Source organism: Halichoerus grypus, chromosome 2 (genome assembly GCF_964656455.1).
Source record: "Halichoerus grypus chromosome 2, mHalGry1.hap1.1, whole genome shotgun sequence".
In the NCBI taxonomy this organism is placed as follows: Eukaryota; Metazoa; Chordata; class Mammalia; order Carnivora; family Phocidae; genus Halichoerus; species Halichoerus grypus.
Window position 1 is genome coordinate 32,292,391 of NC_135713.1, and position 24,767 is coordinate 32,317,157.

The following is a 24,767-nucleotide window of genomic DNA, read 5'->3' on the forward strand; positions in this document are numbered from 1 at the left end:
TCATGCATTGGGTATAGTGAAGATTCAGCAAAAGTAGATTTCCTTCACCCTAAGCTTTTAACCTCAAGATGGCATTTTATAATAATAATACTAAATTAAAGTAATATCGCTATATTGATATTGGTCTTCTTTGTGGTAATATCAGAAGCTAAGAGCATCAGACTTTGGAGATATCTAACTTTGATGTAATGGAAATATTCATGGCATTGCCTTATTGGTGGAGAATATATCCTTCCACAGAGGAAATCCTTATATGATGATTCATATTTTAAAAAAATGATTATACTTTCTCATGCTCTGAGTCATGTTCTATTTAAGAGATCTAGTTTTGGACTTATAATGAAGCACTGATGAATATGAAAGAAAAAAATAAAGATAACTGGTACCAGGACTTTATTAGGCATTTCACTGGATACAAAGAAACTTTTTTTTTTACATTAAGAACAACAATCTTATCCAAAAAATTCACATTTGCTAAACAGAACAGTGGTAGGCATATATTTTCTTTACACCACATTTATTAAAGTATCAATGACCAGATCCTAAAAAGAGAAGGCACAGATCTGTCTCCCTCTGGTGAATTTCTGGTGTCTAATGAAGGAAATGTCACCAGCTCTGCAAACTCCCATCCTTTAGAAATGAAGCAAATCAATACAAATGTGTGCAAGCAGGGACCATGAGATGGAAATGTTATATTAAGGAATTTGGATTTTCTTGTCACTTATAGGAATTTCAAGAGAGGAAGTAGGTACCAAAACTGTTCCAAAACTCCATCCACATTCAGACCACATCAAAGATTCACTGTTGGATACAATGGTCTTTGAAAACTCTATTTTAGGAATTCCAACATAATTCTATTCTCTGCAAACTGTTCTAGAAACTGGCCTTAGATCTCATTGTTCTTACCCTGGGGTGTCTTGAGTTTTCAATTTCTTAAAAAAAAAATGCTGGTTGTTATAATTTGCTTTGGCAAATCTCCCTGGCAGGTACTGGTTCATTGTCAGGGTCCATATTCTATCCCCTGCCCAACTCCAACCCAGTCTCCTGAGGCTATATCTATATATCTATATCCCAGGCTCTTTTCCTCTCTTTTTTCAGCAATGAAGAGAGTTTTTTTTTCTATGTCAAATTTTCTATAGTTCCATAGATGATCGGTTCTAAACTGATAAAAGTAATTTGTGGTAGGGTGTTAATGAGGGGAGTAATGAATTAGTTTACCTCTCCGAATGAAGAAGAAATTGAATTTTAAAAGAGGTCCCAGTATTGAGTTGGAAGGTGCTACCACTTTCCAGGGAATTTTTAATGTGTAGTGTGTTTTTGGGTGTCCCAGTTACTGGGGAATGTTACTTAAGGGATTAGTAGGGGAGACTCTGGATCTTGCAATGGGATGGTAAAGGGAAATTTTGAATGTGGTGGCATTAATCTTATAGAGGCACTTGCCTGATTGATTATGCCGTCTCTATTTGAGTTGGTCCTTTGTAAAGCAACCATGGAACTTTGTATGGACCAACATTTTCCTTCATGAAGGGTATTAGGACTATAGATTTCCATGAGATATAATATAGGGGTTTAGAAGGAGGTAGAATCTCACCCTTTATAGGGAGCCCAACTGAAAAAGAGAGAGGCAAGATAGATAGGGTTGCCAGAGGAAAAAAATACAGGACACATCCAGTTAAATTTGAACTTCAGATAAACAATGAATAAGTTTTTAATATGTCTTATGAAATGTTTTGGAAATTCTTATACTAAAAAATATTGCTTATCTGAAATTTGAATTTCACTGGGTGTCCTGTGTTTTATCTGGCAAGCTTAAATATGGAAAAGAAATAATTGAGGATAGAGAAAGAAGAGGAAATAAGAAGACTGATTAATATTCCACACCCAGATCCCAGGCTCAAGGAAGATTACATTTTTGCTTTGAGCATGACAACTCATGCAGGTCCTTGAACTAGTCATGCATTTTCCATTGCTAGACTACACGTAGGCAGATAACAAAGGTGTAAAAGGATATTGTATGCCTGTGTTTTGAGAAGGGAACCATGTTGGAACCACTTAATGTTGATGGGTCTTTAGTGACTCTCATAGAACCTAGGCAGTTCATCTTAACTGAGAAGATCTAATCTTTAAAAAGAAAAATTGAAGAAACAATTTTTTATGGAAAACTTATCCTCACAAACTTATCCTCACATGGTTCCAAGTTTGGAAGAACAGCTTTTGAAGTGTACTGGTTCTGTTGCTGATGGAAACAAACGTGAATCTAAGTTTTTGCATGATAATGAAGTTAATAAATGACTGACATTGGAAACTTTTGAGAAGCTTCAGGTGCCCCACAAGCTTAACTATTTATGCTTGGGGGAACTCAGATAATTTCTAAAGCACATTCCTCATATGATTTTTTTTTTTAAAAGACCATTTTAAACAAAAACATAATTTCTCTTTAAATTTTAATCCCAAATTACAACAACAAAAAATGGCAATGAATTAAAGCTGGTCATAATGTGCCCTTTTTCTTTAGGATAAGTTTGACTTTTTGTAAGATACAATATATTAACACATGAACCACATACAAGCACATACTTTTGACTCATACAAATATACATTTAGAACTAATACCTACGCACATACTTTTGACTCATACAAATATACATTTAGAACTAATACCTACGAAATAGTATCACAAATGAAATAAAAACTGCACAATTTTCAACAGACTCAATCAATACATTTTACAAATTCTACAGAACATTTTATTGATGTTGTTGGGAAAACAAACAATTTAGAGCATTGTTTAAAATTGTGTGTAACACAGGAGCCACCAAGAAGTTATGGCAAATATAGCATTTACACCACTGTGTCACTGAAATCTAATTGAAAAGACTAAAGTGCTGTAAAATAAAATACTTTTTAAAACCTTGCTTAGCATATCCTGAGGGACACTGTGCATTATTTTCTGTTAGCAATTCAAAACTCAAGCACTCTACCTATGGAGCTTTCATTTGGATGAGTAACCAAATGTTAGGAGATTGTGTCATTGAATCTGTAAAACTATAGAACTGGAAACTCATGAGAACATGCATTTCCTGAGACTTTCACCTTTCCAGTCTGGAATGCTCACAGGGGAGAACCTGAACAGGTAACTGGCTAAAACATGTCAGGACCTCAACAAACTTAAAACAGCTTTAAGTAAAGATGAGTGTTTGTTTGTAATTTATATTCAAGTCCATCTTCAATTCTCCAGCTTGAAGTATAATTGACAATGTATTTAGACTATTACTGCTAGGCATTTCTTATTTATGATGGTCTCATTGTTCACCAGTTTTCTAGTGATTTCTTTCTCTCTTAAATATTTAAATATCTGAAGTATGTTTATGCCCATTAATGTAGGAAATATTGATTTTAAGGGTTAAAATGGCAATAGAATCAAGTTGAGTGATTAGAGAGTGCAGTTTTAACTTGAATAATGTGTGTGTGTGAGATGTGTATCCCATGTGTGTGTGTGTGTGTGTGTGTGTTTGCATGTGTGTACACATACAGGTGACCACATGCCAAACACTTCATGCTCCAGTACATTCACTGTTAGGTGGCGCTCCATGAAAAGTGAGTTTTCCCAGTATGGCTGAAAGTGAATATTGAGGTCATCATATAGAATATCCTAAGGCTTTTAAAAGATGGCTCCTCATTCTCTGCACTCATATGATTGTGTAGTAATAAGGGAGACAGAAATGATAACGGCAGGAGTGTTCACCATTTTGGTCCTTCAAAATTACAGACAGGAAAGCAAACCCAAAAAATGATATTCTTTGCATATTTTCCCCTCATCCCACCCGCTTCTTTGATTTCCTGCTGCAGATTGGGTAAAAGTTTGATTTTGTTTCTGTTTTTTGCCTTGCAGGACTTGTGACATAAAGTCTCAAGAAAAATCAAAAAATAAAAAAAAAGTGCACCAAGATGTATCTCCTACTATCTTGGGGCCTATTTGTAGCCCTTGTGTTCCTAGCTCTCTGGAAAGACAATGCCCTGCTAAGACAAAGGAGCATAGGCTGAGGGTAAGCTCTGACTGCATAATACTAGTCCTCACCCCCACTTTTTATTTAAGGCCCACAGCCTGCTCCTTAAATGTGCTCCAGCGCAGGGCCAATGGACAGAAGACAGCCAAAGGCGCCTTCTCTCCATTCCCCTTTCCAAGGACTCCCTCCTGGTGACTCTCCCTCTAGCTGGAGGACCCATAGTTCACTTCTACCTGTTCCCTCCTTTAGAAATTAAGGCAAGTCCACTTACTCTTGGTGCCTGCTACATAGGGACTGTATGTCCACATGGAAACCATAGCATTGACTTGAAAGTACCTTCTGTCAAACAAGGTTTCTGTGTGCATATCATTAATAGCAATAAAAAGCTTTCTCCAGTTAAAAAACTGCACAATTAGTCTAAAGCTTCAGCATGTTTGTTTTTTCCAGCACCCAAATGACAAATATGACAAAGCTAATTCTAAGCAAACATTATAAGAAAGCATCTAAGTTCAAGAAAATACAACATAGTTACCTCTATATTTTATTCATTCTTCATTAATATGTTGAAAGATTTGTTTTCTGTCATATTTATAAGTTAAATCCTTGTGTCATTGCAAGTGTGCTTGGCTAAAGATCCTACTGAGGGATGAATAATGAATTGTCAGAGAGAAAATCTGCTCACAAAGCAAATTTCAATAATCCATAGTCCTTTAAAAAGGATTCATATTCAATTGCACATTAAGAGCAGGTGAAAGAGCTAAAAAGACAATAAACCGCAAGAGGAGGGAAGATGGAAAGAAAACTCTATTTGTAAATAATTAAGTCCCAAGCTAGAATATTTTTACAAAAATATTTGAATATGGTCAGCCACTCTACTTTCAAAGGTCTTATCACTCTTTTCATACCTTGAGGGTTTCAGTCTCAAAATTAAATTATTTAATATTATCAGTGTTTTTGCTTAAAAAGAACTGTGGCTGTGTTTGCCCATGTCTGTGTGTCTGTCTGTATGCATTTCTATCTGTCCACTGGCAGGATGGGTAGACGTTGGCATACTGTGTGTAGTGAGACGTAGACGCACAACTGGAATGTGGAACTGTTGCATGTATATGCACGCTACCAGGTCTACTGAGCAGACCAAACACTCTGCATAAACATTCTCTTCAGTATAAACAATTTCTCTTGCTTCCCTGCAGCTGCTAATAAATACTATGTTTTGACAATGAGTATTTATAATCTTATAACCAGCTCTTGATTATTCACAATCTTGACATAATCAACCCCCTTGCCTAGGTCTAAGAGATTAAACCACATGCTCTATGTTTAAATTAATTAAAAACTGAGGGCATGCTTTTATTATTCTATGGCCCTACTTTGCATGGACCGCATTTTCCCAAGGGACTACTGAGGTGCAATTATTTCTAAACATGAAGATAAAATAATTCATAATTATAAGAATTTCAGCAATTTATAGATTTTTAGTTGTGCCTCACAATATTCCTGTGAGGCACATAGCTGAGGGTTATGGTGCTTTTTTAAAATCATCTTAGCATTGTCAAAAATCACAAAGACACCACGGAGGAAGTGAGGCTCAAAGTCCTGCTACCATTTTTCTTCCCCGTAGACCTGGACTATCAAATCTTGGGACACTGAAATGTTTTGTAAAACTTTTGCTTCTGCCCCAGTCTCTATCCTGGGGTAGGACAGAACCCAGAAATGATGGGTCAGTGTTAATTTTCAGTGCATCTGCCCAGATCACGTGTATGTAAGAATATCCTAAAGACATTTCATGATCTTTGAGATTTTATGGACATCGTTTCAAAAACTGCTCTATTTCTTTCTGCCATCTTTCCTCTTTCCTCAACTTCAAGTAAAAATTTGAATCGAAGCTTCTCAAAATATGTTCCTCAAAATCTGGGATTTAGAATTACATGTTTGTAGATCCCAACTTCATAGGAAAGCTTGCACAATCTTTTATTTATTTCTTCTTTCTTTTCACCTTTTTTTTTTTTTTTAATCAAGAGAATTGTTAGGGGAGAATTTTGTAAGGGTTTTTTTCAGAGTTGCCCGATTTTAACACATTTGTCATAATTTTTCATTTACTGAGCATTTGCGGGGCAATATTATTTAAGAGATTCCTGAATTAAAGTGGCATCCATCTCTTCCCCCCTCCCCCATCTTTCGCTACAGAGTTGGCACTAATTGTTCTTCCAAAAAAGTTTTTACACTATATTTATAGCTGCCTTAAATAGAAATACTGTGAAACACTGTTATTTTCATATAACACAAAAATTACTGATTATGTCCTCCAATATTACTGATGCAGGGAAACTGACTTGATGCATATTTTCTATGACCAAAAGTTAGCAATGATCGACCAATTGCAGATGACTAGAGGATATTATATTATACCAAGTCTCACAAAAACAAATTTCAGTACAACAATGTAATACACATTACGTTGGGCATTCAATTGTTTTGAGTCCCATACGGCATCTGATTAAAAAGAGCGAGCGAGAGAGGGAGTGGAAAGGTTCAGTTAGAGGAATCAGTGTAGGAGCCCTAGGTTGAAATCAGAAATGCAATCACGTAAACACTCATGAGTTATACGTTGCAAAGACTAATTCTGAAAAACAAAATTCACTGGTCTTTTTTTATCCCTAACACTAGAAGCAGATTTTGCTCATCAAATGGGAAATGAAATATTTATAGTAATGCAGTATGATAACAATCACTGAAGAAATGGTTTCCCCCTTTTCCCACCCACTACCAGTCTAATCCCCTCAGAGACCCAGTGGAATAGGAAGATCAGAGTGTTTATAGATAATATGCCTAATACAATGAGTCTTCTCTGTCTTACTCGTGGATGCTCCAAATGGTACTATCAAGTGTTGGCTTCTCCCTCATCAAAGACATAGTTGAGCTTTATGACAGTGCTGATGAAATCACCAAGTTCCACAAAATCAGCAGTGACAATATTGATGCCACTCTCTCCCGGCTTCTGAGTGCGAACCCACTGCATCATGGCAGGAAGAGCTCTGAGAAAGGAAAGAAAAAGAGAAGTCACAGAAGGCAAGATACTATTTTTCAAGTTTATGCTACCCAGGGTTTCCTTTAGTTTTCTTTTTTCTTTTCTTTTTTTTTTTTTTTAAGATTTTATATATTTATTTATTTGAGAGAGAGAATGAGAGAGAGACAGAGAGTACATGAGAGGGGAGAGGGTCAGAGGGAGAAGCAGACTCCTTGCCGAGCACGGAGCTCGATGCGGGACTCGATCCAGGGACTCCAGGATCATGACCTGAGCCGAAGGCAGTCGCTTAACCAACTGAGCCACCCAGGCGCCCCTCCTTTAGTTTTCTAATGTACCAAAATAAATGCCCCAATTATAGACACAGAATAGAGAAAAAAGCCAAATGGACAATGGTAAATTTTTAACCTCTGAAGGGACTCTGCAGGAGAAACGTTCACCGTAGTGGTCCGTATTGGACTTTTCATCTTTGGAGATCTCAGATGTGTGAGTTTACAGGGCAGCTTTTCCACTAAGAAAACGACACTTTTGCACTCACATTCTAGTTTGGCATGGTGTGATTGCCAACCCTGCAAAGCTATGGGGTGGTGAGGTCAGAGATGAATACATGTACTTAACGAACATTTATTATGAGCCGGCTATTTTCAGGAAATGTGCTAGGTACTGTAAATAGATACAACAGCAAAAACTCCTGCATCCAAAGAGTGCATGATTTGGTGGTGGGCAAGTGGATAAAGAAAAAGTTTTAACATAATACAATCAGGACGAAGAGGGAAAATCATAAATAATAATCATAAATAAATGATATCATTTGATAGGAAGGAATAAGCACTATAAAAATGGGGACAAAAAAGGAGTAGGAGTGTGCAGGTAGAGAGGGGTGGTCTAGATGACAACCTAAAATAGGGTGGGTTAGTAGGCCTCATTGATAAGGGGACATTTGTGCAAAAGTTAAAGGACACAAGGGAGTGAGTCATGTGAATATTTAGGGAAAGCATTTCAGTTACCACCATGGCCCTAAGGGTGTAGCATGCCTACTTGGAAAAAGGAAGGAGAGAGCAGTAAAAGATGAAGCAAGAGGGCAGAGCCTGCAGGGCACTGCAGGCCATTTTAAGAGCTTTGAGGGTGACTCTGAGTGAAACAGGGAGGCTTTGGAATCTTGCGGGGAAGAGTAGTACAACCTGACTTTCATCATAAAAGATGACTCCTTACAGGGGAGCCTGCGTGGCTCAGTCAGTTAGGCATCTGACTGGGTTTCAGCTCAGGTCATGATCTCAGGGTCGTGAAACCGAGCTCCACGTCGGGCTCTGCGCTGAGCGTGAAGCCTTCTTGAGATTCTCTGTCTCCCTCTCCCTCTGCCCCTCCTGCTTGTGCTCACTCTCTCTCTAAGATAAACAAATAAATCTTAAAAAAAAAAAAAAAAGATGACTCATTACCATGAAAGCATAAAGGCGAGTCACTGAGTCTGGCCTGAGAAGTCAGGGAAAACTTTTCAGAAGCCTGCTCCCTGAATGTTGAGGATCAGGAAGACAGTATGGTGTGTGCCTAGTAGCAGGGCACATGGTCAGGGAGACACAGGTGATGTTAATATGGCCGTGCAGTATCCTCTGAAGCACACAGAAGTGACACCTACTCTGACTCCAAGTGTCAGGAAGGGAGGTTTACATGGGGAATGGATAAACAAGCAGCCCTGAGAGCTGACAGTTCGACAACAACGAAAGTGTGAGGAAATCGATGTGAACTTTGAATGCTTGGGTAAGATGGAGAGGGACGGAGAGAGGGGAGAAGGGGAAGAGAGAATGAGGTGGTGGGTAGGTAGGAATCTCAGAGTCGTTACATCATAAAATTTAAGGAAGCCTTAAGTTGGAGAGATAAGAGATAAGAACCAGATGCAAGAGGGCTTTCAAAATGTAGAACTGTCAGCTACTAACTAGGGAAATCGTAAGCTTAGATTTGTGATTTGGAGAGAGTGGCTTCCCTTCAGTGTAGGCCAATGAATGGGACAGAACTGTAGTAGGGGCAGGAGTAACAATTAGGGAGCTGTCAAAGTCATCCAGACCAGAGACAGTGGTAGCTTACATTGCACCAGCAGCCATAGAGATAATTGAAAGGAACTGAAGAGATAAAATGATGTTTGCTTAGTGTGGGTGGGATGGAGATGGAGAGGGAGAAAGAGGCCATGGATGGATGCCTAGATTGCTAGCAGTATTCTGGCAGGTGGACATCATTCTCTAATCTTGGAAAGACAGGAGGGAAGTCTTTCCAGTGGATGTGCTAAGTTTGGTCTGAGACATTGATTTTGAAGTGACTTTGGGACACATGAATTGAGATCTCAGTTGGTAGGTAAGTACAGATCTGATATTCAGGACACAGAGCTGTCAAGAGCCATCACATAGCATAGTTAGAGCTATGAGAGTAGATAAGGTTACCTGATTTTATAGAAGGAGAGGAGAAAATGTGATCAGCAGCATGTAAAGGTTGGCTGGAAAACTTGATTCAAGAAAAGAAAAAGAGAAGTAGGCACAGAAGTAGAAGGAAAATCAGGAGCATGTAATCATCATGATAATCAGCACAAAAAGGAAACCATGCCCCTTTTGGTTTGTGAAGCCAAAGTGTGGGATGTAATACCTGTGCATTTCTCCAGATCTCAGAAAGCAAATCTAGTCTAAGCAAACTCAAGCCATCTAGGCAAAACTGGCTCAACTGCCTTGGACTACATTAATCTGATGGGTCATCCCTTAAAAAGTCTGATCCATGTTTTTCAGCATATACATTTTTCCCATTAGACCCAGATAGAGGAGGATCCAATTGCTTCTAAAAGCGCATAACATGGATCTAAAAGGCCCAATGCCTTCAGAGAATAGACTGGCAGGTGGAGAGATATGGTCTTCTCGGCACCAGTTTCAGAAGATAATTCTACCTTACAGTGAAAAATCTGGATCTCTCAGCACAGATGCAAGTGTGTTCAAGTTCATTAGAAAGACAGATGCAGTGGCAATGTGTGTGTAGCCACTCGGGCTCGAATGTCATTACTTTTTCTTCTGGACTTGCTGGAGCAGATGATATCTCTGTGTTGTGAATGCAGTAGCACCTTGGCATTTTAGAAAAGGCAGACATTCTGCAGACAAAGCATCAGAATTGGGCATCTCCTGGGAAGAAAGGGTGGGAGGTGGGAGGTGGCATGGAGGGGATAACACTGAGGCCGGTGTTGACTCTGTATTGACCTTAACTGAGTAGCTGGTTCACCAGATTCCTTGAGGTACTAGGTCACAGGAGGTTCCAGAACAACCAATTCCCATCTTAGAACCATGACCACCACAAAAACAGCTCCTCGGATGCCTTCTGCTACTCTAAGATTAAAATTCCTGGGCCTGAATTTAGAGCAACTAATTATCATCCCCATAGGGAGATGTTAGAACCTAAGAGTGCTCTGCTCTGTTTCCCTATAAAATAGATTGCTCTGAGGATCGATGAGACATCCTTTTGGAATGGCTTGTGGGCTTCAGGTAAAAAATGAGTTTTACATTCAAAATGCCATTTCTCTGAGTCGTGGGAATACTTCTATTTTTCTGTTCAGATATATTTTCCTAAAGTCAGTATGATATCAAAGACAAAGCAAGCAATAATGCCAGGTTGAAAATCAAATACTCAGATGGTCTTAAGTAGAATTATGTTGAACAAAAAGAGTCAATATCCTGGATTAAAACTAGCTGATGCTACTGAAGTTACAATAATTTTTTAGAGTGCCATTTCTTAACCCATTTTCATTACTGCCCCCCTATGGAGGCTTTAAGAATATTTTTTTTCTGCTCTCCCTCCTGCTCCATGATACACCACAGATAGACTGTGTTTCTGCTGATATACTGTTTATATAGCTGTGTTTTATACACAAGAAGAGTAAATTTTTTATTTGCCCTCCCAAAAATCAAGTTTAGCCACTTTGGGTGCCATATTGATATTGACAATGCAACTTTATAACTAACTGCCAAGTTTTGATTACATTTAGTGTTAAATAGAGTGAATTGAAAACCCTACTCTGATGGTAATAAAATATTGTCTCAATGTCACAATTTCCATGGTATAAGCTAGTTAAGCTTTAGCTTTTTCAATCATTCATACATTCATTCATTCATTCAACAAAGATATATTGCACACCTGTGGAGGATGCTGTTGTGATTGCGCCTCCCCAGAGCCACCCGGGAGTTCAAACCTTCTTCATCTCTCTTGGAGAAATGTTGCCATAGCCTTGCCCACACACTCCTTTTTTGCTTTTTCTACACTACAGTCAGGACAATCTCTTTTTCATCTGAATGCTTTATTCCTCTACAAAAACAGTCAGAGAGTCTTCTCTCCCCTACAAGATACACCCAGCTCTTCAGCAGTGTGGAAGACTCTGTCCCTACCTCCCTCACACCATCTACCACACAGATCCCTCTTCCGCATCATTTGTTACTACTTCCTACATGCTAATTTCTTCTCCAGCAATACCAAGAGGCTTGTTATTTTGCCCTAACCACACACTGTGGTCTCATGCCTCAGTATTTTTTTCAGGCCTTCCCTTTCTATGAAATACCATTCCTTCTTCAGTACGTTTCTTGGTCTGGCTAAGTGCGACCTACTTGCCCTCCAAGATTTGGCTCAGCCATTATCTCAATCCCTCCCATCCAAGTCTGGGTGAAGAACCCTTTCTTTTCCTTATGCTTTATACTCCGGAAGCACAGTTCTGTGACTGTGTATTGCACACAGCATTGACTTGATCCATTTCCATGCCTATTTCCGTCAGCGCCTGCACACTTTCCCAAGAACAAAAATCATATCACAGTCACCAATATGTCCTCTGCACCTACCACAATCCCTGAAACCCAAAAGAAAAACAACACATTTATTGAATTTAAATGTTGAACTAGAAATCTTGGTCTCAGATGTCACAAAGTCTAACAAGCAGAATGGATGTGAACCAACTGTAACAATACAATATGGTACAATGGTCATGGGCACAGGAATCTATGGGAGCATGTGAGATGAAGTAATTTATGTCACTTAGGAGAAATTAAGGAGGAATTTAAGGAATACGTCACAAAACAGGTGACATCTGAACTTGGTCATAACTCATTAGATAACAAAGGAAAGCATTTCAAGAAAAGGGAACAATACATGCAAAAGCATAGGGGCTGTCTAGTAGATCTCCAGAATTTACTTATCCTGCATAACTAAAACTTTGTACCATTTAACCCTCACCTTTCCTATTCCTCCTCTTTCTCCCCAGCTCCTAGCAACTACTATTCTATCCTCTGCTTCTATGAATTTGACTACTTCATTCTAATACGTAAGTGAGACAATCCATTATTTGTCTTTCTCTGCCTGGCTTATTTCACTTAGCATAACGTCCTCCTCCTGTACTGAATACTAAGATTTGCTACGAGGGTAGGTCCTATGTTAAGTGTTCTTTACTACACACACATACAAAAATAATAACAACAATAAAAGGGGCAGAAGCAAACTTTGGGAGGTAATGGATACATTTGTGGCCTTGATGGTAATGGTTTCATGGGGATATACTTATCCCTAAGCTCATCAACTTGTATACATTAATATGCACCCCTTTTTATGTCAATCAGACCTAAATAAAGTGGTTTAGGAAGAAGCATATGGGCATGAAAGATGACATGATTAGGAAAGACAAGGTGACCAGAGAGTAAGGGCCATGGAGGTGTGGGGACAGTAGGGGGACACCTGTATTGCACACCTGCAAGGGAGGGACAGGAAGGTGTTAGGCCAGATTGTTAAGAGCCTCCTTTGACAGCCTGTGGAGTCTGAGCTTCGCTCTACGCACTTAAATGTTTGTCATTAATTTTGTCCAATTAAAGAAGAGTTCTTTGATTTTCCCATGTGAGAAAGAATCTATTAATTTCATACAAAGTCTGCCATCTAATGACACTGAAACTTGTATTCTTGTCACATATAAATAAAGAACACATTGTCTCCCTTTGAAAATTCTCAGGTTGGGGGCACCTGGGTGGCTCAGTCGTTAAGCGTCTGCCTTGGGCTCAGGTCATGATCCCAGGGTCCTGGGATCGAGCCCCGCATCGGGCTCCCTGCTCAGCGGGAAGCCTGCTTCTCCCTCTCCCACTCCCCCTGCTTGTGTTCCCTCTCTAGCTGTCTCTCTCTCTGTGTCAATAAATAAATTAAAAAAAAAAAAAGAAAATTCTCAGGTTGTACTCAGACTGTTACGAGATCTTAACATTCATTCATTCATTCATTCATATTACTTCCACCATACAGCCAAAAAGTTGCTAGTGGAAATTTGAATAACATTCACTAATATTATGAAGGAAAATATTTCATAGTGAAGTTATATATTCTGAAGAGATTCTTAAATTTCCTTTGAATCTGTGTATTCATATTTTAGTATTTATTTATGGTACAGAACGATGTGACTATACAAACACTGCAAGGTTTTCTTATAAATGCCACCCTTTTTCTTAATCTCTTTTTAATGAGATGCTAGATTTATAGTTGGATTTAGACTGTTTACTCACAAACCACCCTGACAACCAGGAGAATCACTTCAAGATAAATAAAAATTTAAATAAAATCATAGCACTAGTGTCAAATCTGGCGCCAAGCTGTTTCTACTCAAGTCTCAGCACCAGTATTTATTGTAAGCAAGTTAGTTAACACTCTGAGCCTCAGTTTCACCATCTAGAAAATGGGCACAATAACAAGGCTTAAAGTAGTGTGTATAAAATGCTAAGATAAATGTCCAGCTCTCTCTAAGTGGGACTGTATTGAACATCCTCTGAGTGACAACCTTGTAATGCCCTGCTCTGGTCTCCAGAGTCTCTAAGAAGGAAGGTAGCAGGAAATTCTGAGAGCAACATCCAGCCATAATACAGTTGTGATGTAAAAACGAGCCTGTGGGATGTCTTTCCAAGTTTCACAAATCCAATCGAAGACAGAAAGAACGAGGGCCAGACTGGTGATGAGGCTGTCAGGGAAATGTTCTTGGAAGGGCTTTGTTTGCAGGCACACAGTTGTGGCAAGCCTCCCACATGCTTCTCCCACCAGAGCTGCTAAATAAATGAAGACGGCGAGAGCGCAAGCAAGTGCACAGCCGAAACCTGGTACATGAAGCCTCAAAGCCCTTCTCTGGCCCGTGGAGCTCTCCTGCAGAAAGGCATCTTCAAACAGAAGGCAGGCTTCTTAGGAGAGAAACGGGCACATCTGCAGGAATCAGAAAACCTCCCTCCCAAGAACAACTGGAGGGGAAAGACAGAGGAGCCAGAGGTCTTCTGATGTGCTGGCTTTGAGAACTGGTTTGGAAAAGATTTAAAGGAAAAGACTTAGGAGTTGAAAGTGCTGAGTTCAGTAACCCTCAGTGTGCTGACCTTGACTTACTAATTCATGTCTGTCTTCTACTTGGGATGCTTCAATCACTTCTCTGTGCTCTTAGCACAAAGGTAAAAATCCTTCACTGGCCTTTGGGGCCTTGAACAATGGCCCCCCGTGGCTTCTCTAGTTCCATCTCTGGTCACTCTTCCCCTCACTGAATTCTAGCCACATCCTCAGTCTTGGTCACCTTGACCAGCCTATTTGTTCAGGGAACTTTGTAAATGTTGTTTGCTTGTTTTTTAGCCAGAATGTCTTATCTTTTATGCCCCTTCCCTTAGCCAACTCACTCATCTTTCAGGTGATAATTTAAATGTCACCGCTTCAAAACACCAGTGAGAATTGTCATTATATTTATATGCGTGATCAATATCTGTCTCCCCAGCTGGACTGCAATCACTTTGAGGACAACGACTGTCTGTTTTCCCACTGTTGTATCCCCAGTGCTTAGCACAGTGCCTGGCATGGACTAAGTATCCAATAAATATTTACTGAGTAAATAAACAGATTTTATTTAAAACAAAACAAACTGAGGGTTCTAGAGGGGAGGGGGGTGGGAGGATGGGTTAGCCTGGTGATGGGTATTGAGGAGGGCACGTTCTGCATGGAGCACTGGGTGTTACGCACAAACAATGAATCATGGAACCCTACATCTAAAACTAATGATGTAATGTATGGGGATTAACATAACAATAAAAAAATTTAAAAAAACAAAAAAAACAAAAAAACATTTTTTTAAAGATTTATTTATTTGAGATAGAGAGAGATCATGCGGAGGGGCAGAGGGAGGGGGGAAGGAGAGAAGCAGACTCCCCACTGAGCATGGAACCTACCTGGAGGCTCCACCCACAACCCATGAGATCATGACCTGAGACAAAATCAAGAGTCGGATGCTCAACCTCAACCGACTGAGCCACCCAGGTGCCCCTCCATTACTTTTAGAATAGAGATGTATGCAGTAACATAATTCGTGAAAAGACTGCCCAGTTTTTCTCACTATGGCTACTGCCAAAGATTTTAGTTTGTGAATTCACTGCTATTTTGTTAAATGAAAGGGGTGTCTTTTTTTTTTTAATTAACTTGACCAGTCAATTTGCAAAATGGCTTTCCCTGCATTATACAAAGAGAGTCAGGAGAGTCTGTGTAATAATAATGATAGTAGTGACCATTATCTTCATAAGAATAAAGTTTATCAGAATTAAACTTAATCAGATTTCTTTATTTACTATCAATTTTGTATTAGTTTTAATTATTAATTATAATTATTTATCATTTAATTAGGTTTAAATTTATTAGGAATCCATGTTAAAGCCATATTCAAGTGTGTGTGTGTATATACATAATACTTTTACCACAAAGGTATGCGACTTCTCTAACCTCTCTGAACTGTTTTTTTGCAGTTAACGAATGAATGATAATAAAATGCTTGCATCTTTCAGTGAATTTTACTTGAATGTATTTCATTTAAACAATGACATGTTTCTTTTACTGAATGAAATAGAACCTCCATGTTCAGCTCGTTAATTTTTGCACAACTCTCTGATGCCCTCATGGATAAAGATTACAAATGAAAATATCAGAGTCTTGTTACTGTCTGTCCCAGACCCAGCCGTTCCTGAGAAATGGATTTTCGTTGATCAGCAAAGTTTAAAATTAGGATCATAGGTCTTTCTCTCCCTGAGCAACTGAGTCACCCAGGACCAACTAATTAAAATCAAGTCTGACATATTTTAAAATGTGATTTCCTGTCAGTCTGGACATTTCTGAAGGCTTAGAAATTTCACTTGAAAAATGTAAGGAAGAGAAAGACAAACTACAAAGAAGCCCTTGCCGAAAAGGTTGGCATTTCATTCACCAAAGCATACGGTGGTAAAAGGCAGGGCCTTCGCATCTGTAGGTTTAAACCCTGGAAGGGGCTTCAAAATAACCTCAGGTTATCTCACAAATCATAACTTCTTAAAATACCAGGCTTATCAGTTTTTTACTAAACCTGTTTCTATTCAGGAAGCAGCATATCTGATTTATGCCTGATGAAAATAGCTCATTTTTGAAAAAATCTTTTTCCCCTAAAATTGAGCACAGAGAAAGAATGAAGTCATATGAATTATCTGTGAAACAAATGCCCTCACAAACAACTCCAGAGATTTTAGAGGACCTGAGCTTTCCTAAATAGGAGACTGAAGCCTTTCCGCATCTTCCCATGATCTGCACTATATACCTTCAGAACCAAATTACTGCAGTTGTTAGGTATAAAATAGAAAATAATTAAAGGCACGACTAAACACAGCTGGTTAGAATTTTTCCCTCTGTGGCAGTGAAAGGAAGAAATCCCTTTCTCCTTGACTGTCCCGGATCCTCTGCTTAAACCCCATTTGTAGCTTGATAAAGACGTCTGTTCAACAAATATTTACAAAGCACCTCTCACGAGCTACATATTATTCTGTGTGCTGAGAACACGGTGGGGCTCGAAGACAGACACAGCCCTTGCTCTCCTGGTCCATGCAGTCTAGTAGGGGAAAAGGGATTTATTAAAAATACACTAATGAACAAACAAGTAACAAGAAAACAAACAAACTGGACTGGTGTTAGAAGAGAAACTTCAGCTCTGGTCCCGACTATAATAAAATGTGTTTTGTCTATAATCTTGCACAAATTGTGCAAACCTTCTGTGTCCCCATTTTCCCTAATTGTAAAATTAGGAATACTAGCCCTCAGAGGTAGACACACCCCCACACAAAGTGATGATATCGACGAGGGTGCTATTCAAATGTAAGGTCCGGGGCTGTTTTCTAACGCGACTCGGCACAGCCATGAAGGCGGACACGTTCTGGAAGCTGCAGGAGAAGGACACGAGAGCTGCTTGTCACACCAGGCGTACTGCGCAGGACACTGACCAACCTTCCTCGTTACCCTCGCTTGCTGGTTTTCAAAGGGACACAGTCCCAGTCCTCAGGAATACATGAAAGCTATTTCATCTCCTCCCCATGCCGGGCAGGTTGTTTAGTTTATTTCTGTGTTGGTTTAGCGAAAAGCGATGCAGTCAAATCAAAGCAAAGGACTCCATTCTTTTCCTTTGAGGCTGGCAACAGGAGCCCTTTTCATTATGGTGTAGAAGAAATCCGTTAAAAAGCCATTTTCAATTCAAATAAGGTCATAGCAACTACAAGAAGAATGGTGTTTAGAGTTCATAAAATGGACTGTGTCTGCAGGCTCATCATTTGCTCCCAGCCCATGTTTCAGCATAAGCCATAACCCTGCCAGGAGCACTGAAGGTGAGCGGGTCAGCCTCCCGCTGAGCAGGGGCTCTCCTGTCTGCTAATTTCCTAAGGCAGCAAGCAAGCAAGAAAGCGCTGCAAGTTCTAAACACAAAGACGTTCCATATATTGAGACTGAGATTGCCAGGAGGCACATGATGGGTTCTTTCAAGCGTAGAGTCTCAAGACGATGAACACTTCTGTGGGGGGTCAAGTGTTCTCACTTTGGTTTGTTCCTGCACACCAAAAAGCCCCTCACTCAGAGCAATGTTCGGGGAATGTGGTACTCAAAGTTCAGAAGCAATCTGCTTTATTCAATACGGTTTCTATCTGCAGGCATCTGCCCTGCCTTTCTGCTCTTTGGAAGGATTTCCGTTTGCCAAGAAAGAGCTGCAGTCGAACTTGCGCTGAAAGTAAATTTGACATTTCTGTTTTTGCTTGGATCACACATCTCAAGGACTCTCCAGGTTGATCCCTTGGCTCTCAAGGATTCCCGACTTGGGGGGTCCTGGACTAGGGATATCAGAGGTTGTAAGGTAAGCTGCGACAGAAATCAGTCACCCATGAACTGTGGTCGCAGAAGTTAACTTAAATGCCACTTTTCTTTACTGCTGGCTGGATCATTTTATCAATCCAGTTTTAGTATTGAGTACCTATTTTTTATTGGAAGGTCTAGTGGAATTCTGTATGCATTTAATTTTAACAATGGGGAGATAAGTTATTACTTATCAAATACACATTTATTAAGAGGAGACGGGCTCTGTGAGGGGAAAATGTGGTAAAAGGTCCTTCAAGGTGAAATCCTGGGAACGAATGGTCTCCATAACATTCATAGATTCCCTCCTACCATCAATAAATGCTTATTGAGTACATATCATGTGATAGTTGTTGGGACAGATACAGGGATGGATTGGACATGGTCCTTGCCTTAATTATGGAACTAGTTCTGGAATTACCTGAACTGCTACAAATAGAAATTGCATAATTGCCTCGAATAACCTTGTGTGGAAACAAATGGAGATGTCCATGAAGCTTCTTTTGGCCTCATGAAGTAGCTGCTGGGCTCTTTCTTGACATATGCTCCAATTCCAATGGAAACATTCCATGGACTCTTATAAATTCATGAGGCTAAATAAAAACTACTCTCTAAGGACTCATAAGTTAAGTGAGTATTTATCGAGTTTTAATGGACTGCCTACAATCGATCCAGGGGCAGTAGAAAGAGCAAAATCTTTAGAATCAGGCAGAGCCCTATTAGAGTTACTAATGAAGTGTGACCTCAAGAAAGGTTATGTAACCTCCCCAATGTGAAGTTTCTTCATTGTCAATTGGGAATAATAATGGTACCTGCCTCATAGTGTTTTTGCAAGAATAAGATAAAACAACACGATATGGATAGGTGCTATAGCATAGAAGTGAAGAGTGAAGACTTTGGAGCAGACTCTGAATTCACACCATGCACTCTCATTTATACCAGTGTTACTTTAGGCAAATCACTTAATCTTTTCTAGCTTTAGTTTCCTCGCTCACAAAACAAAATAAAAAGAGGAAACTGATGTGAAGATTAAATGGACTAACACGCATATAAAATTTAACATAATACGTGAGAGATAAGAACTGCATATATGTTAGCTGCTACTCCATTTTTAGTGTTAATACTTAAAGTGCCCAGTACATAGTAGACAATGAATAAATGTTAGTTAGCTTAATTTTTTCATTTTTCCTAGTTTTAGGTTACTTAAGGCAAGTGACTGAAAAAGTTACTCTATGTATAAATGTATGGTGACTGCTGTGAAGAGTGCCCAGATCCCCCCTTCCAGATTGAGGGCGCTCCTTCTCCCAGATGCTCTGAGTGTCCTTGGCTGTCAGCTCTCAGCTGAGTTTCTGTCCGAGAACTGCCCTCAGGCAAAGAAAGCCACCTCACTCAAGGTGACACACCCTCTCTGGGGACAACTTGAATCCAATGACTGATCTTTGGGGAGGAGTATATAGAGGTACTTGCCTCAAAGTGGGACAATTCTGAAGGTTCATCCCAGCTCTAGAGCTTCTCTGGGCTTGGCTGAGTCCTCTGTTGAGAAGAGCCTATCTTCTCCCTCTGCGCAATCTTATTTCTTTCACTCTCCCAAAGGCATGGATCCCAAGGGAGCTCCAGAACAAAATTTCTGCATACAAATCTCAGTATCTCAGAGTGTATTTCTTGGGAAACCCAACCTACAAGTCTCCAGTTTAGATGGCAAGAAATTCTGTGATCAGTAGACTTTCTCTTTCAACCCAAGTAGGAATCAAGAGTGGCCGTTGGCAACCTTAATGAGATAGAGAAATTAAAAATATATTTCCTTTCCCAAAATACAAACAGGGTGAGTCTTAGGCTGGTTTGAGGGGTTTTTTTGGAGGAAGGGTGGGAGGGGATCACCTGAGGGAAACTGCATTTATGCTTAGGGCCATGCACGTGCAGACTCACACGGGTACCTCTACTTCCTCTGGCAAAGCAGAAAGGCCACCCAAATCAGACTACTTAGAAACAGTTACCACATAGTCTTACTTTAATCATCTGTTAGAATTTTCCTCTGGATGCCATTATGCTATGAATAATATATCAGGCTCAGAAAACCCAAACCTGCTTCTAAAGAAAATGTTTGTTATGGTCACTCTAATGGAAGACTTTTCCAATCCAAATTGCTCAGCAGAAGCTGGGTGGGGCTATTTATTACATCATCACAGCCTTCTGTGTATAGTACTTTGTACAACTTCACGTCCCTGACACATTCTTTCAAAGATGAATGTAGTTAGAGCATCCAAATCAAATGTTCAATTTAAAAAAAAAGGCCAAATTCAGAAATTTCACTTTCTTTAGAGAAAATGCTGACAGGTAGAATGAATACACACAGAATTTAATTTGATCATAATATCCCAGGTGCTGATGTGTTCATGTGTCTGTGGGTCCATGTAATTATGCATAATTATCAGGGGTGATTTCTTTGGCCTTTTCTCCTTAATCAGTGACAACTGCAGGTGCAAGGGGGAAAGGAATATGTCATCTGTTCTGCAAGAGAATAATATCCATTGTGCTATTAATTCCATAATTTCCTCCAGACAGTGGTCTTACAAAGAGTCTTTTTTTTAAAAAGATTTATTTATTTATTTATTTGAGAGTGCGAGAGAGAACTCACAGGTGTGGGCAAGAGGGACAGAGAGAGAGGGAGGGAGAGAATCCTCAGATAGATTCCCCGCTGAGCAGGGAGCCCTAGGAGGGGCTAGATCTCAGGACCCTGAGATCATGACCTGAGCCGAAATCAAGAGTCAGAGGCTTAAGCGACTGAGCCACCCAGACATCCCTTGGAGTTTTTAAATAGCACCAAAAGAGTGTAAAATTTTAGGTCAATTAGCCCCAGAGCAGTGTTTTCCATTGTGTTATCTGTTCGTTATATCTTTGGGAAATCATGCTACCTGACACTTTTTAAATTGTCCACTTTATCATTCTTTGACAACATGGAAAATTCCTAGAAACTTAATAACATACAAAAAATATTGCTGAGCCAGATAGGTGCCATGTATGTATATAACTTGTTAATACATTCTCCCTCTTCCTTGCATATTTTCTCCTTGACACATTTAGAAAAGTGACAGAGAGTATCAGGTTTGAAAATGTGCTTAAGACATTTATGAACAGTGACCACATTCTCTATAAAAATGTTTTTTAAATTGAGTTCCCTGGGACAATACTTCATGAGATACTGAAAGATATTCTTAAGACAAATAAATATTCCTTTGGTCAAATACATATAGGTAACATTGAAGCCTCTTTGGGGCTTCATTATATCTAGTTCACAATATACATAGTAGCATATTATGCATATTATATTAAAAACATTGAGATGTTATTGAAATAAGTTAAAAATTTCTTTCCCTGTTTTCAAATTTATTTGATTCAAGGACAGTCCCACAACTACCAACATGTGCACGCACACACACACACACACAAACACCCTTTTTATTTCTTCCCATAAACCACCAATGGACATCTAGTGGATCTAATGTTCTATAGAACACTATTCTAGAATTATTGCACTACAGCATCATTTTCAAGGGCTCAACTCTGTCATATGTTTCAGGGACTTGAAATTCTCACAGCCTCCTGAGTCAGACAGCGTTGGACTACTCCTGCTATTAGAAGGTTCTTTCTGACCACTCTCTAGTCTTTCTTAGGTTCATCCAGAACAAGTATATTCCTCTTCCACATGACATTCATTTAAATATTTGAAAATAACTGGGACTCTCCTGCCCCTCCATCTGTATCTCCCCTTCTCCATCTGAAACATCCCATTTCCTTCCCTTATATAATTCAGTTTGGAACATTCTTATTGTATTTGTCAATCCCTTCTGAACACTCCACTTTGTCTGTTCTTCCTCCAAAAGAGGTACATGGAAAATAATGCAATTTTCTAACTTGGGTGTAGAGTATAACAGAGCATGCCCACCCTCATTCTGGGTTCTATTGTTCTCTTATTATGGTCAAAGATTATTTTGACTATTTCTCTTTTAATGCTTCCAAGATCTTTGCATCATCGCCTTTTTCCTGGAATTAACAGCTTCTTCTGAAGAAAGCAGGAAGATATTAGGCAGTGCTAGTGGAAGGGAAGGAGCTCTGCTTCTAGAAGAGTCAACACAAGCTTGCTACCTTACACATTCTTCTCCCACTTTGACTCAGGGAATCTCCTCTTTGCGGCCAAGGAAGATATAAAGGATGCAGAAGCTGAGGTCCCACCAGAACTGTAGAAAAGCTCTCGAGAATGGTGTGAGGCTAGAATAATGGCTGGAGACTGAGGTGTTGGAGCAGATGACAAATGGAAGTTTCGATCCTCTCAGAGATAGCTCCAGCTGGCAGTAGCAACAATCCAGGTAAGTCTCCTCTGGGTTGTTTTAGAGTCAAGATATCAACATCAGAAGAACTCGTACAGATACAGAGAAATTTGAAATAATTTAATTTTTTCAAAATTTGCAATCACATATGCATGTGAATATTTGGCCATGCAAATGATCCTCCTGCCTGCCTGAGTCTGCACTTAGCAAATACAGAGGTAGGGTATGGCAAGGTGACATAGTGACAATAATGCTGCCCTTCCTTAGGGCTGGTGCTCACTCTAGCCTTAATTAAGTCATCAATTAACTAGTTATTGATTCTAGGAGTCAATGAACATAGAATGTGCTATATGAAAGATGAGCATTAGCAACAGTGTCTGGCTGAATTTTAGGGAAGGGTTTGAAAATGTGGTCTTAAAAGAACAATTGCTACACTTTTTCCTTAATTAACGTCTTCCTTTATATAAATCTATAGATTAATGTATAAATGTATTGGGGGGCATGCTATAAACCACCCCCCCAAAAGGTGAAATAAAATGCTCCCTCATGACAGACCAGACCTGGGTTATCTGAGTGGAGGTCTTCAGGGATAAGACTTTGAACATTGTTATAGGATTGATTCAGACTGGAATAGAAGGAAAGACATTGGCCAGAGAGGTGCAGTGAGCCTTCTGTTGGGGATGTGGAGTTGTTGAAAATTCAGAAAAGAGAGTCTGGGGGGTGTGTGTGTGTTTCTGGAATCTCAATTAACTTCCAAAATTCTACAGTCACTCCTACAACTGCATTAGCTGCATGTTTTTATATAGGATGCTGCTCTCCTGGGTCCTACCATCAGCAATACTTCTGTGCAATAATGAAGAAGCAGTTTCATTTAGGGAATGAAGTGACCGGTATGCACCACAACCTGCCTTATATCAGTGCATTTGCTTACACCTGAATTTTGAACTTGACTGTTCACAGTGTCTTTGAAAACAGATAACACGATACTATGAAATTAAATAACTACTGTATTAAAATATCAAAACTGCCCTGGAGAGAACAAAATATATATTTTATATACAACTGACACATCAGTTAACTGATATCTCAACTAACCAAAAGTTGTACAATAACGTGAATGCTAGGTGTCTCAGTTTCTCTGCTTTAAGCAAGAATAATTCAAAAAAACAATTCTAAAAATCCCATATATCCTCACCGCTGTAGAATGGAAACTTCTCTTTCAAACAAGCCAAGTTCCAATTTGAAAAGGAACTTACAAGGGGCAGTTGGTGGTGAATGAGACGGCTGCAGTAGTGATGAGCATTGTGTGGGATGACTTGAGGGCCCGCTGTTCATCAGCTCGACCAGCCCTGCCCCTTGGGGAGATGCAAGGCCAGGGAAGAACCTTTTTCTTCAAGGTGGAATAGTTTGACAGGGAGCTGTTCACAGGGACAGTGCTATTTTCAAGTGAAAGAATTAATGAATACTTTTCAACTAAAAGCTCAAATCAGCAGAAAAGAACCTAAAGAATAACGCTGCTAATTTTATGAGGAACCCATGTCCCACTGGAAGTCATTAAGTGGAAATCATTTGAAAATATCTTCAAATGTGTGGCTTTCTTAGCTACTAATAATAAGATGTATTTTATAACAGGTCGTATTCCTGGTATTCCATTCCATTTTAGGGTTGATATTTAAAAAACAAACAGAAACCTTTCTTAATATCCTACTGAAGCAAGGTGTTTAAAATAAATATAAAATCATTGCTCATAATATACTTGCCATTTTTAAATGCTCTTCATTACTATTTTCTGATGACAAATAAAGAAGGTCTATAATGCTGATTTACTTTTCTTAGCTACATCATACCATTATATCTAGTGGAAGTGAGTGGGAAAACAAAATCAGTAAGTTTGACTTGAGAATTATGAATCCTTGATTCTGAACCTGGCTCTGGCCCTAACAGGCAACCTAAAGAAGACAATACCATCAATATCACATTTCTACACTGCTACATTCATGTCCAGAATGAGAATTCCCTCCTGACTTTTAAAAAGTATTTCTTGAACCCAACTCTACTTGAGCCATGTCTGCAAATGACTGGCTCTGTCCGTGCAATGTGCAGGATAGAAATTTATCACTCCACCTCAGAGTTATTGGGAGGCTCAGATACAATCATGACTGTGAACACCCTTGAAAATTGCGAAGAGCCCTACAAATTTAAGTTGTTCCACTTAAATGAATTACTTGGAAT

The 24,767-nt window shown here is 39.3% G+C and overlaps 1 protein-coding gene across 1 annotated transcript in view; it reads right to left on the reverse strand.

The window, feature by feature from the left end:
- Positions 1–376: 376 nt before the first annotated feature.
- PLCXD3 (phosphatidylinositol specific phospholipase C X domain containing 3) overlaps positions 377–24,767 on the reverse strand; it is a 163,329-nt gene continuing 138,938 nt past the window's right edge. Inside the window, exon 3 of the mRNA XM_036068454.2 lies at positions 377–7,042. Within this exon, the coding sequence (XP_035924347.1) occupies positions 6,889–7,042 (154 nt within the window). The 3' untranslated portion in view covers positions 377–6,888. The remainder of the gene's footprint in view (positions 7,043–24,767) is intronic.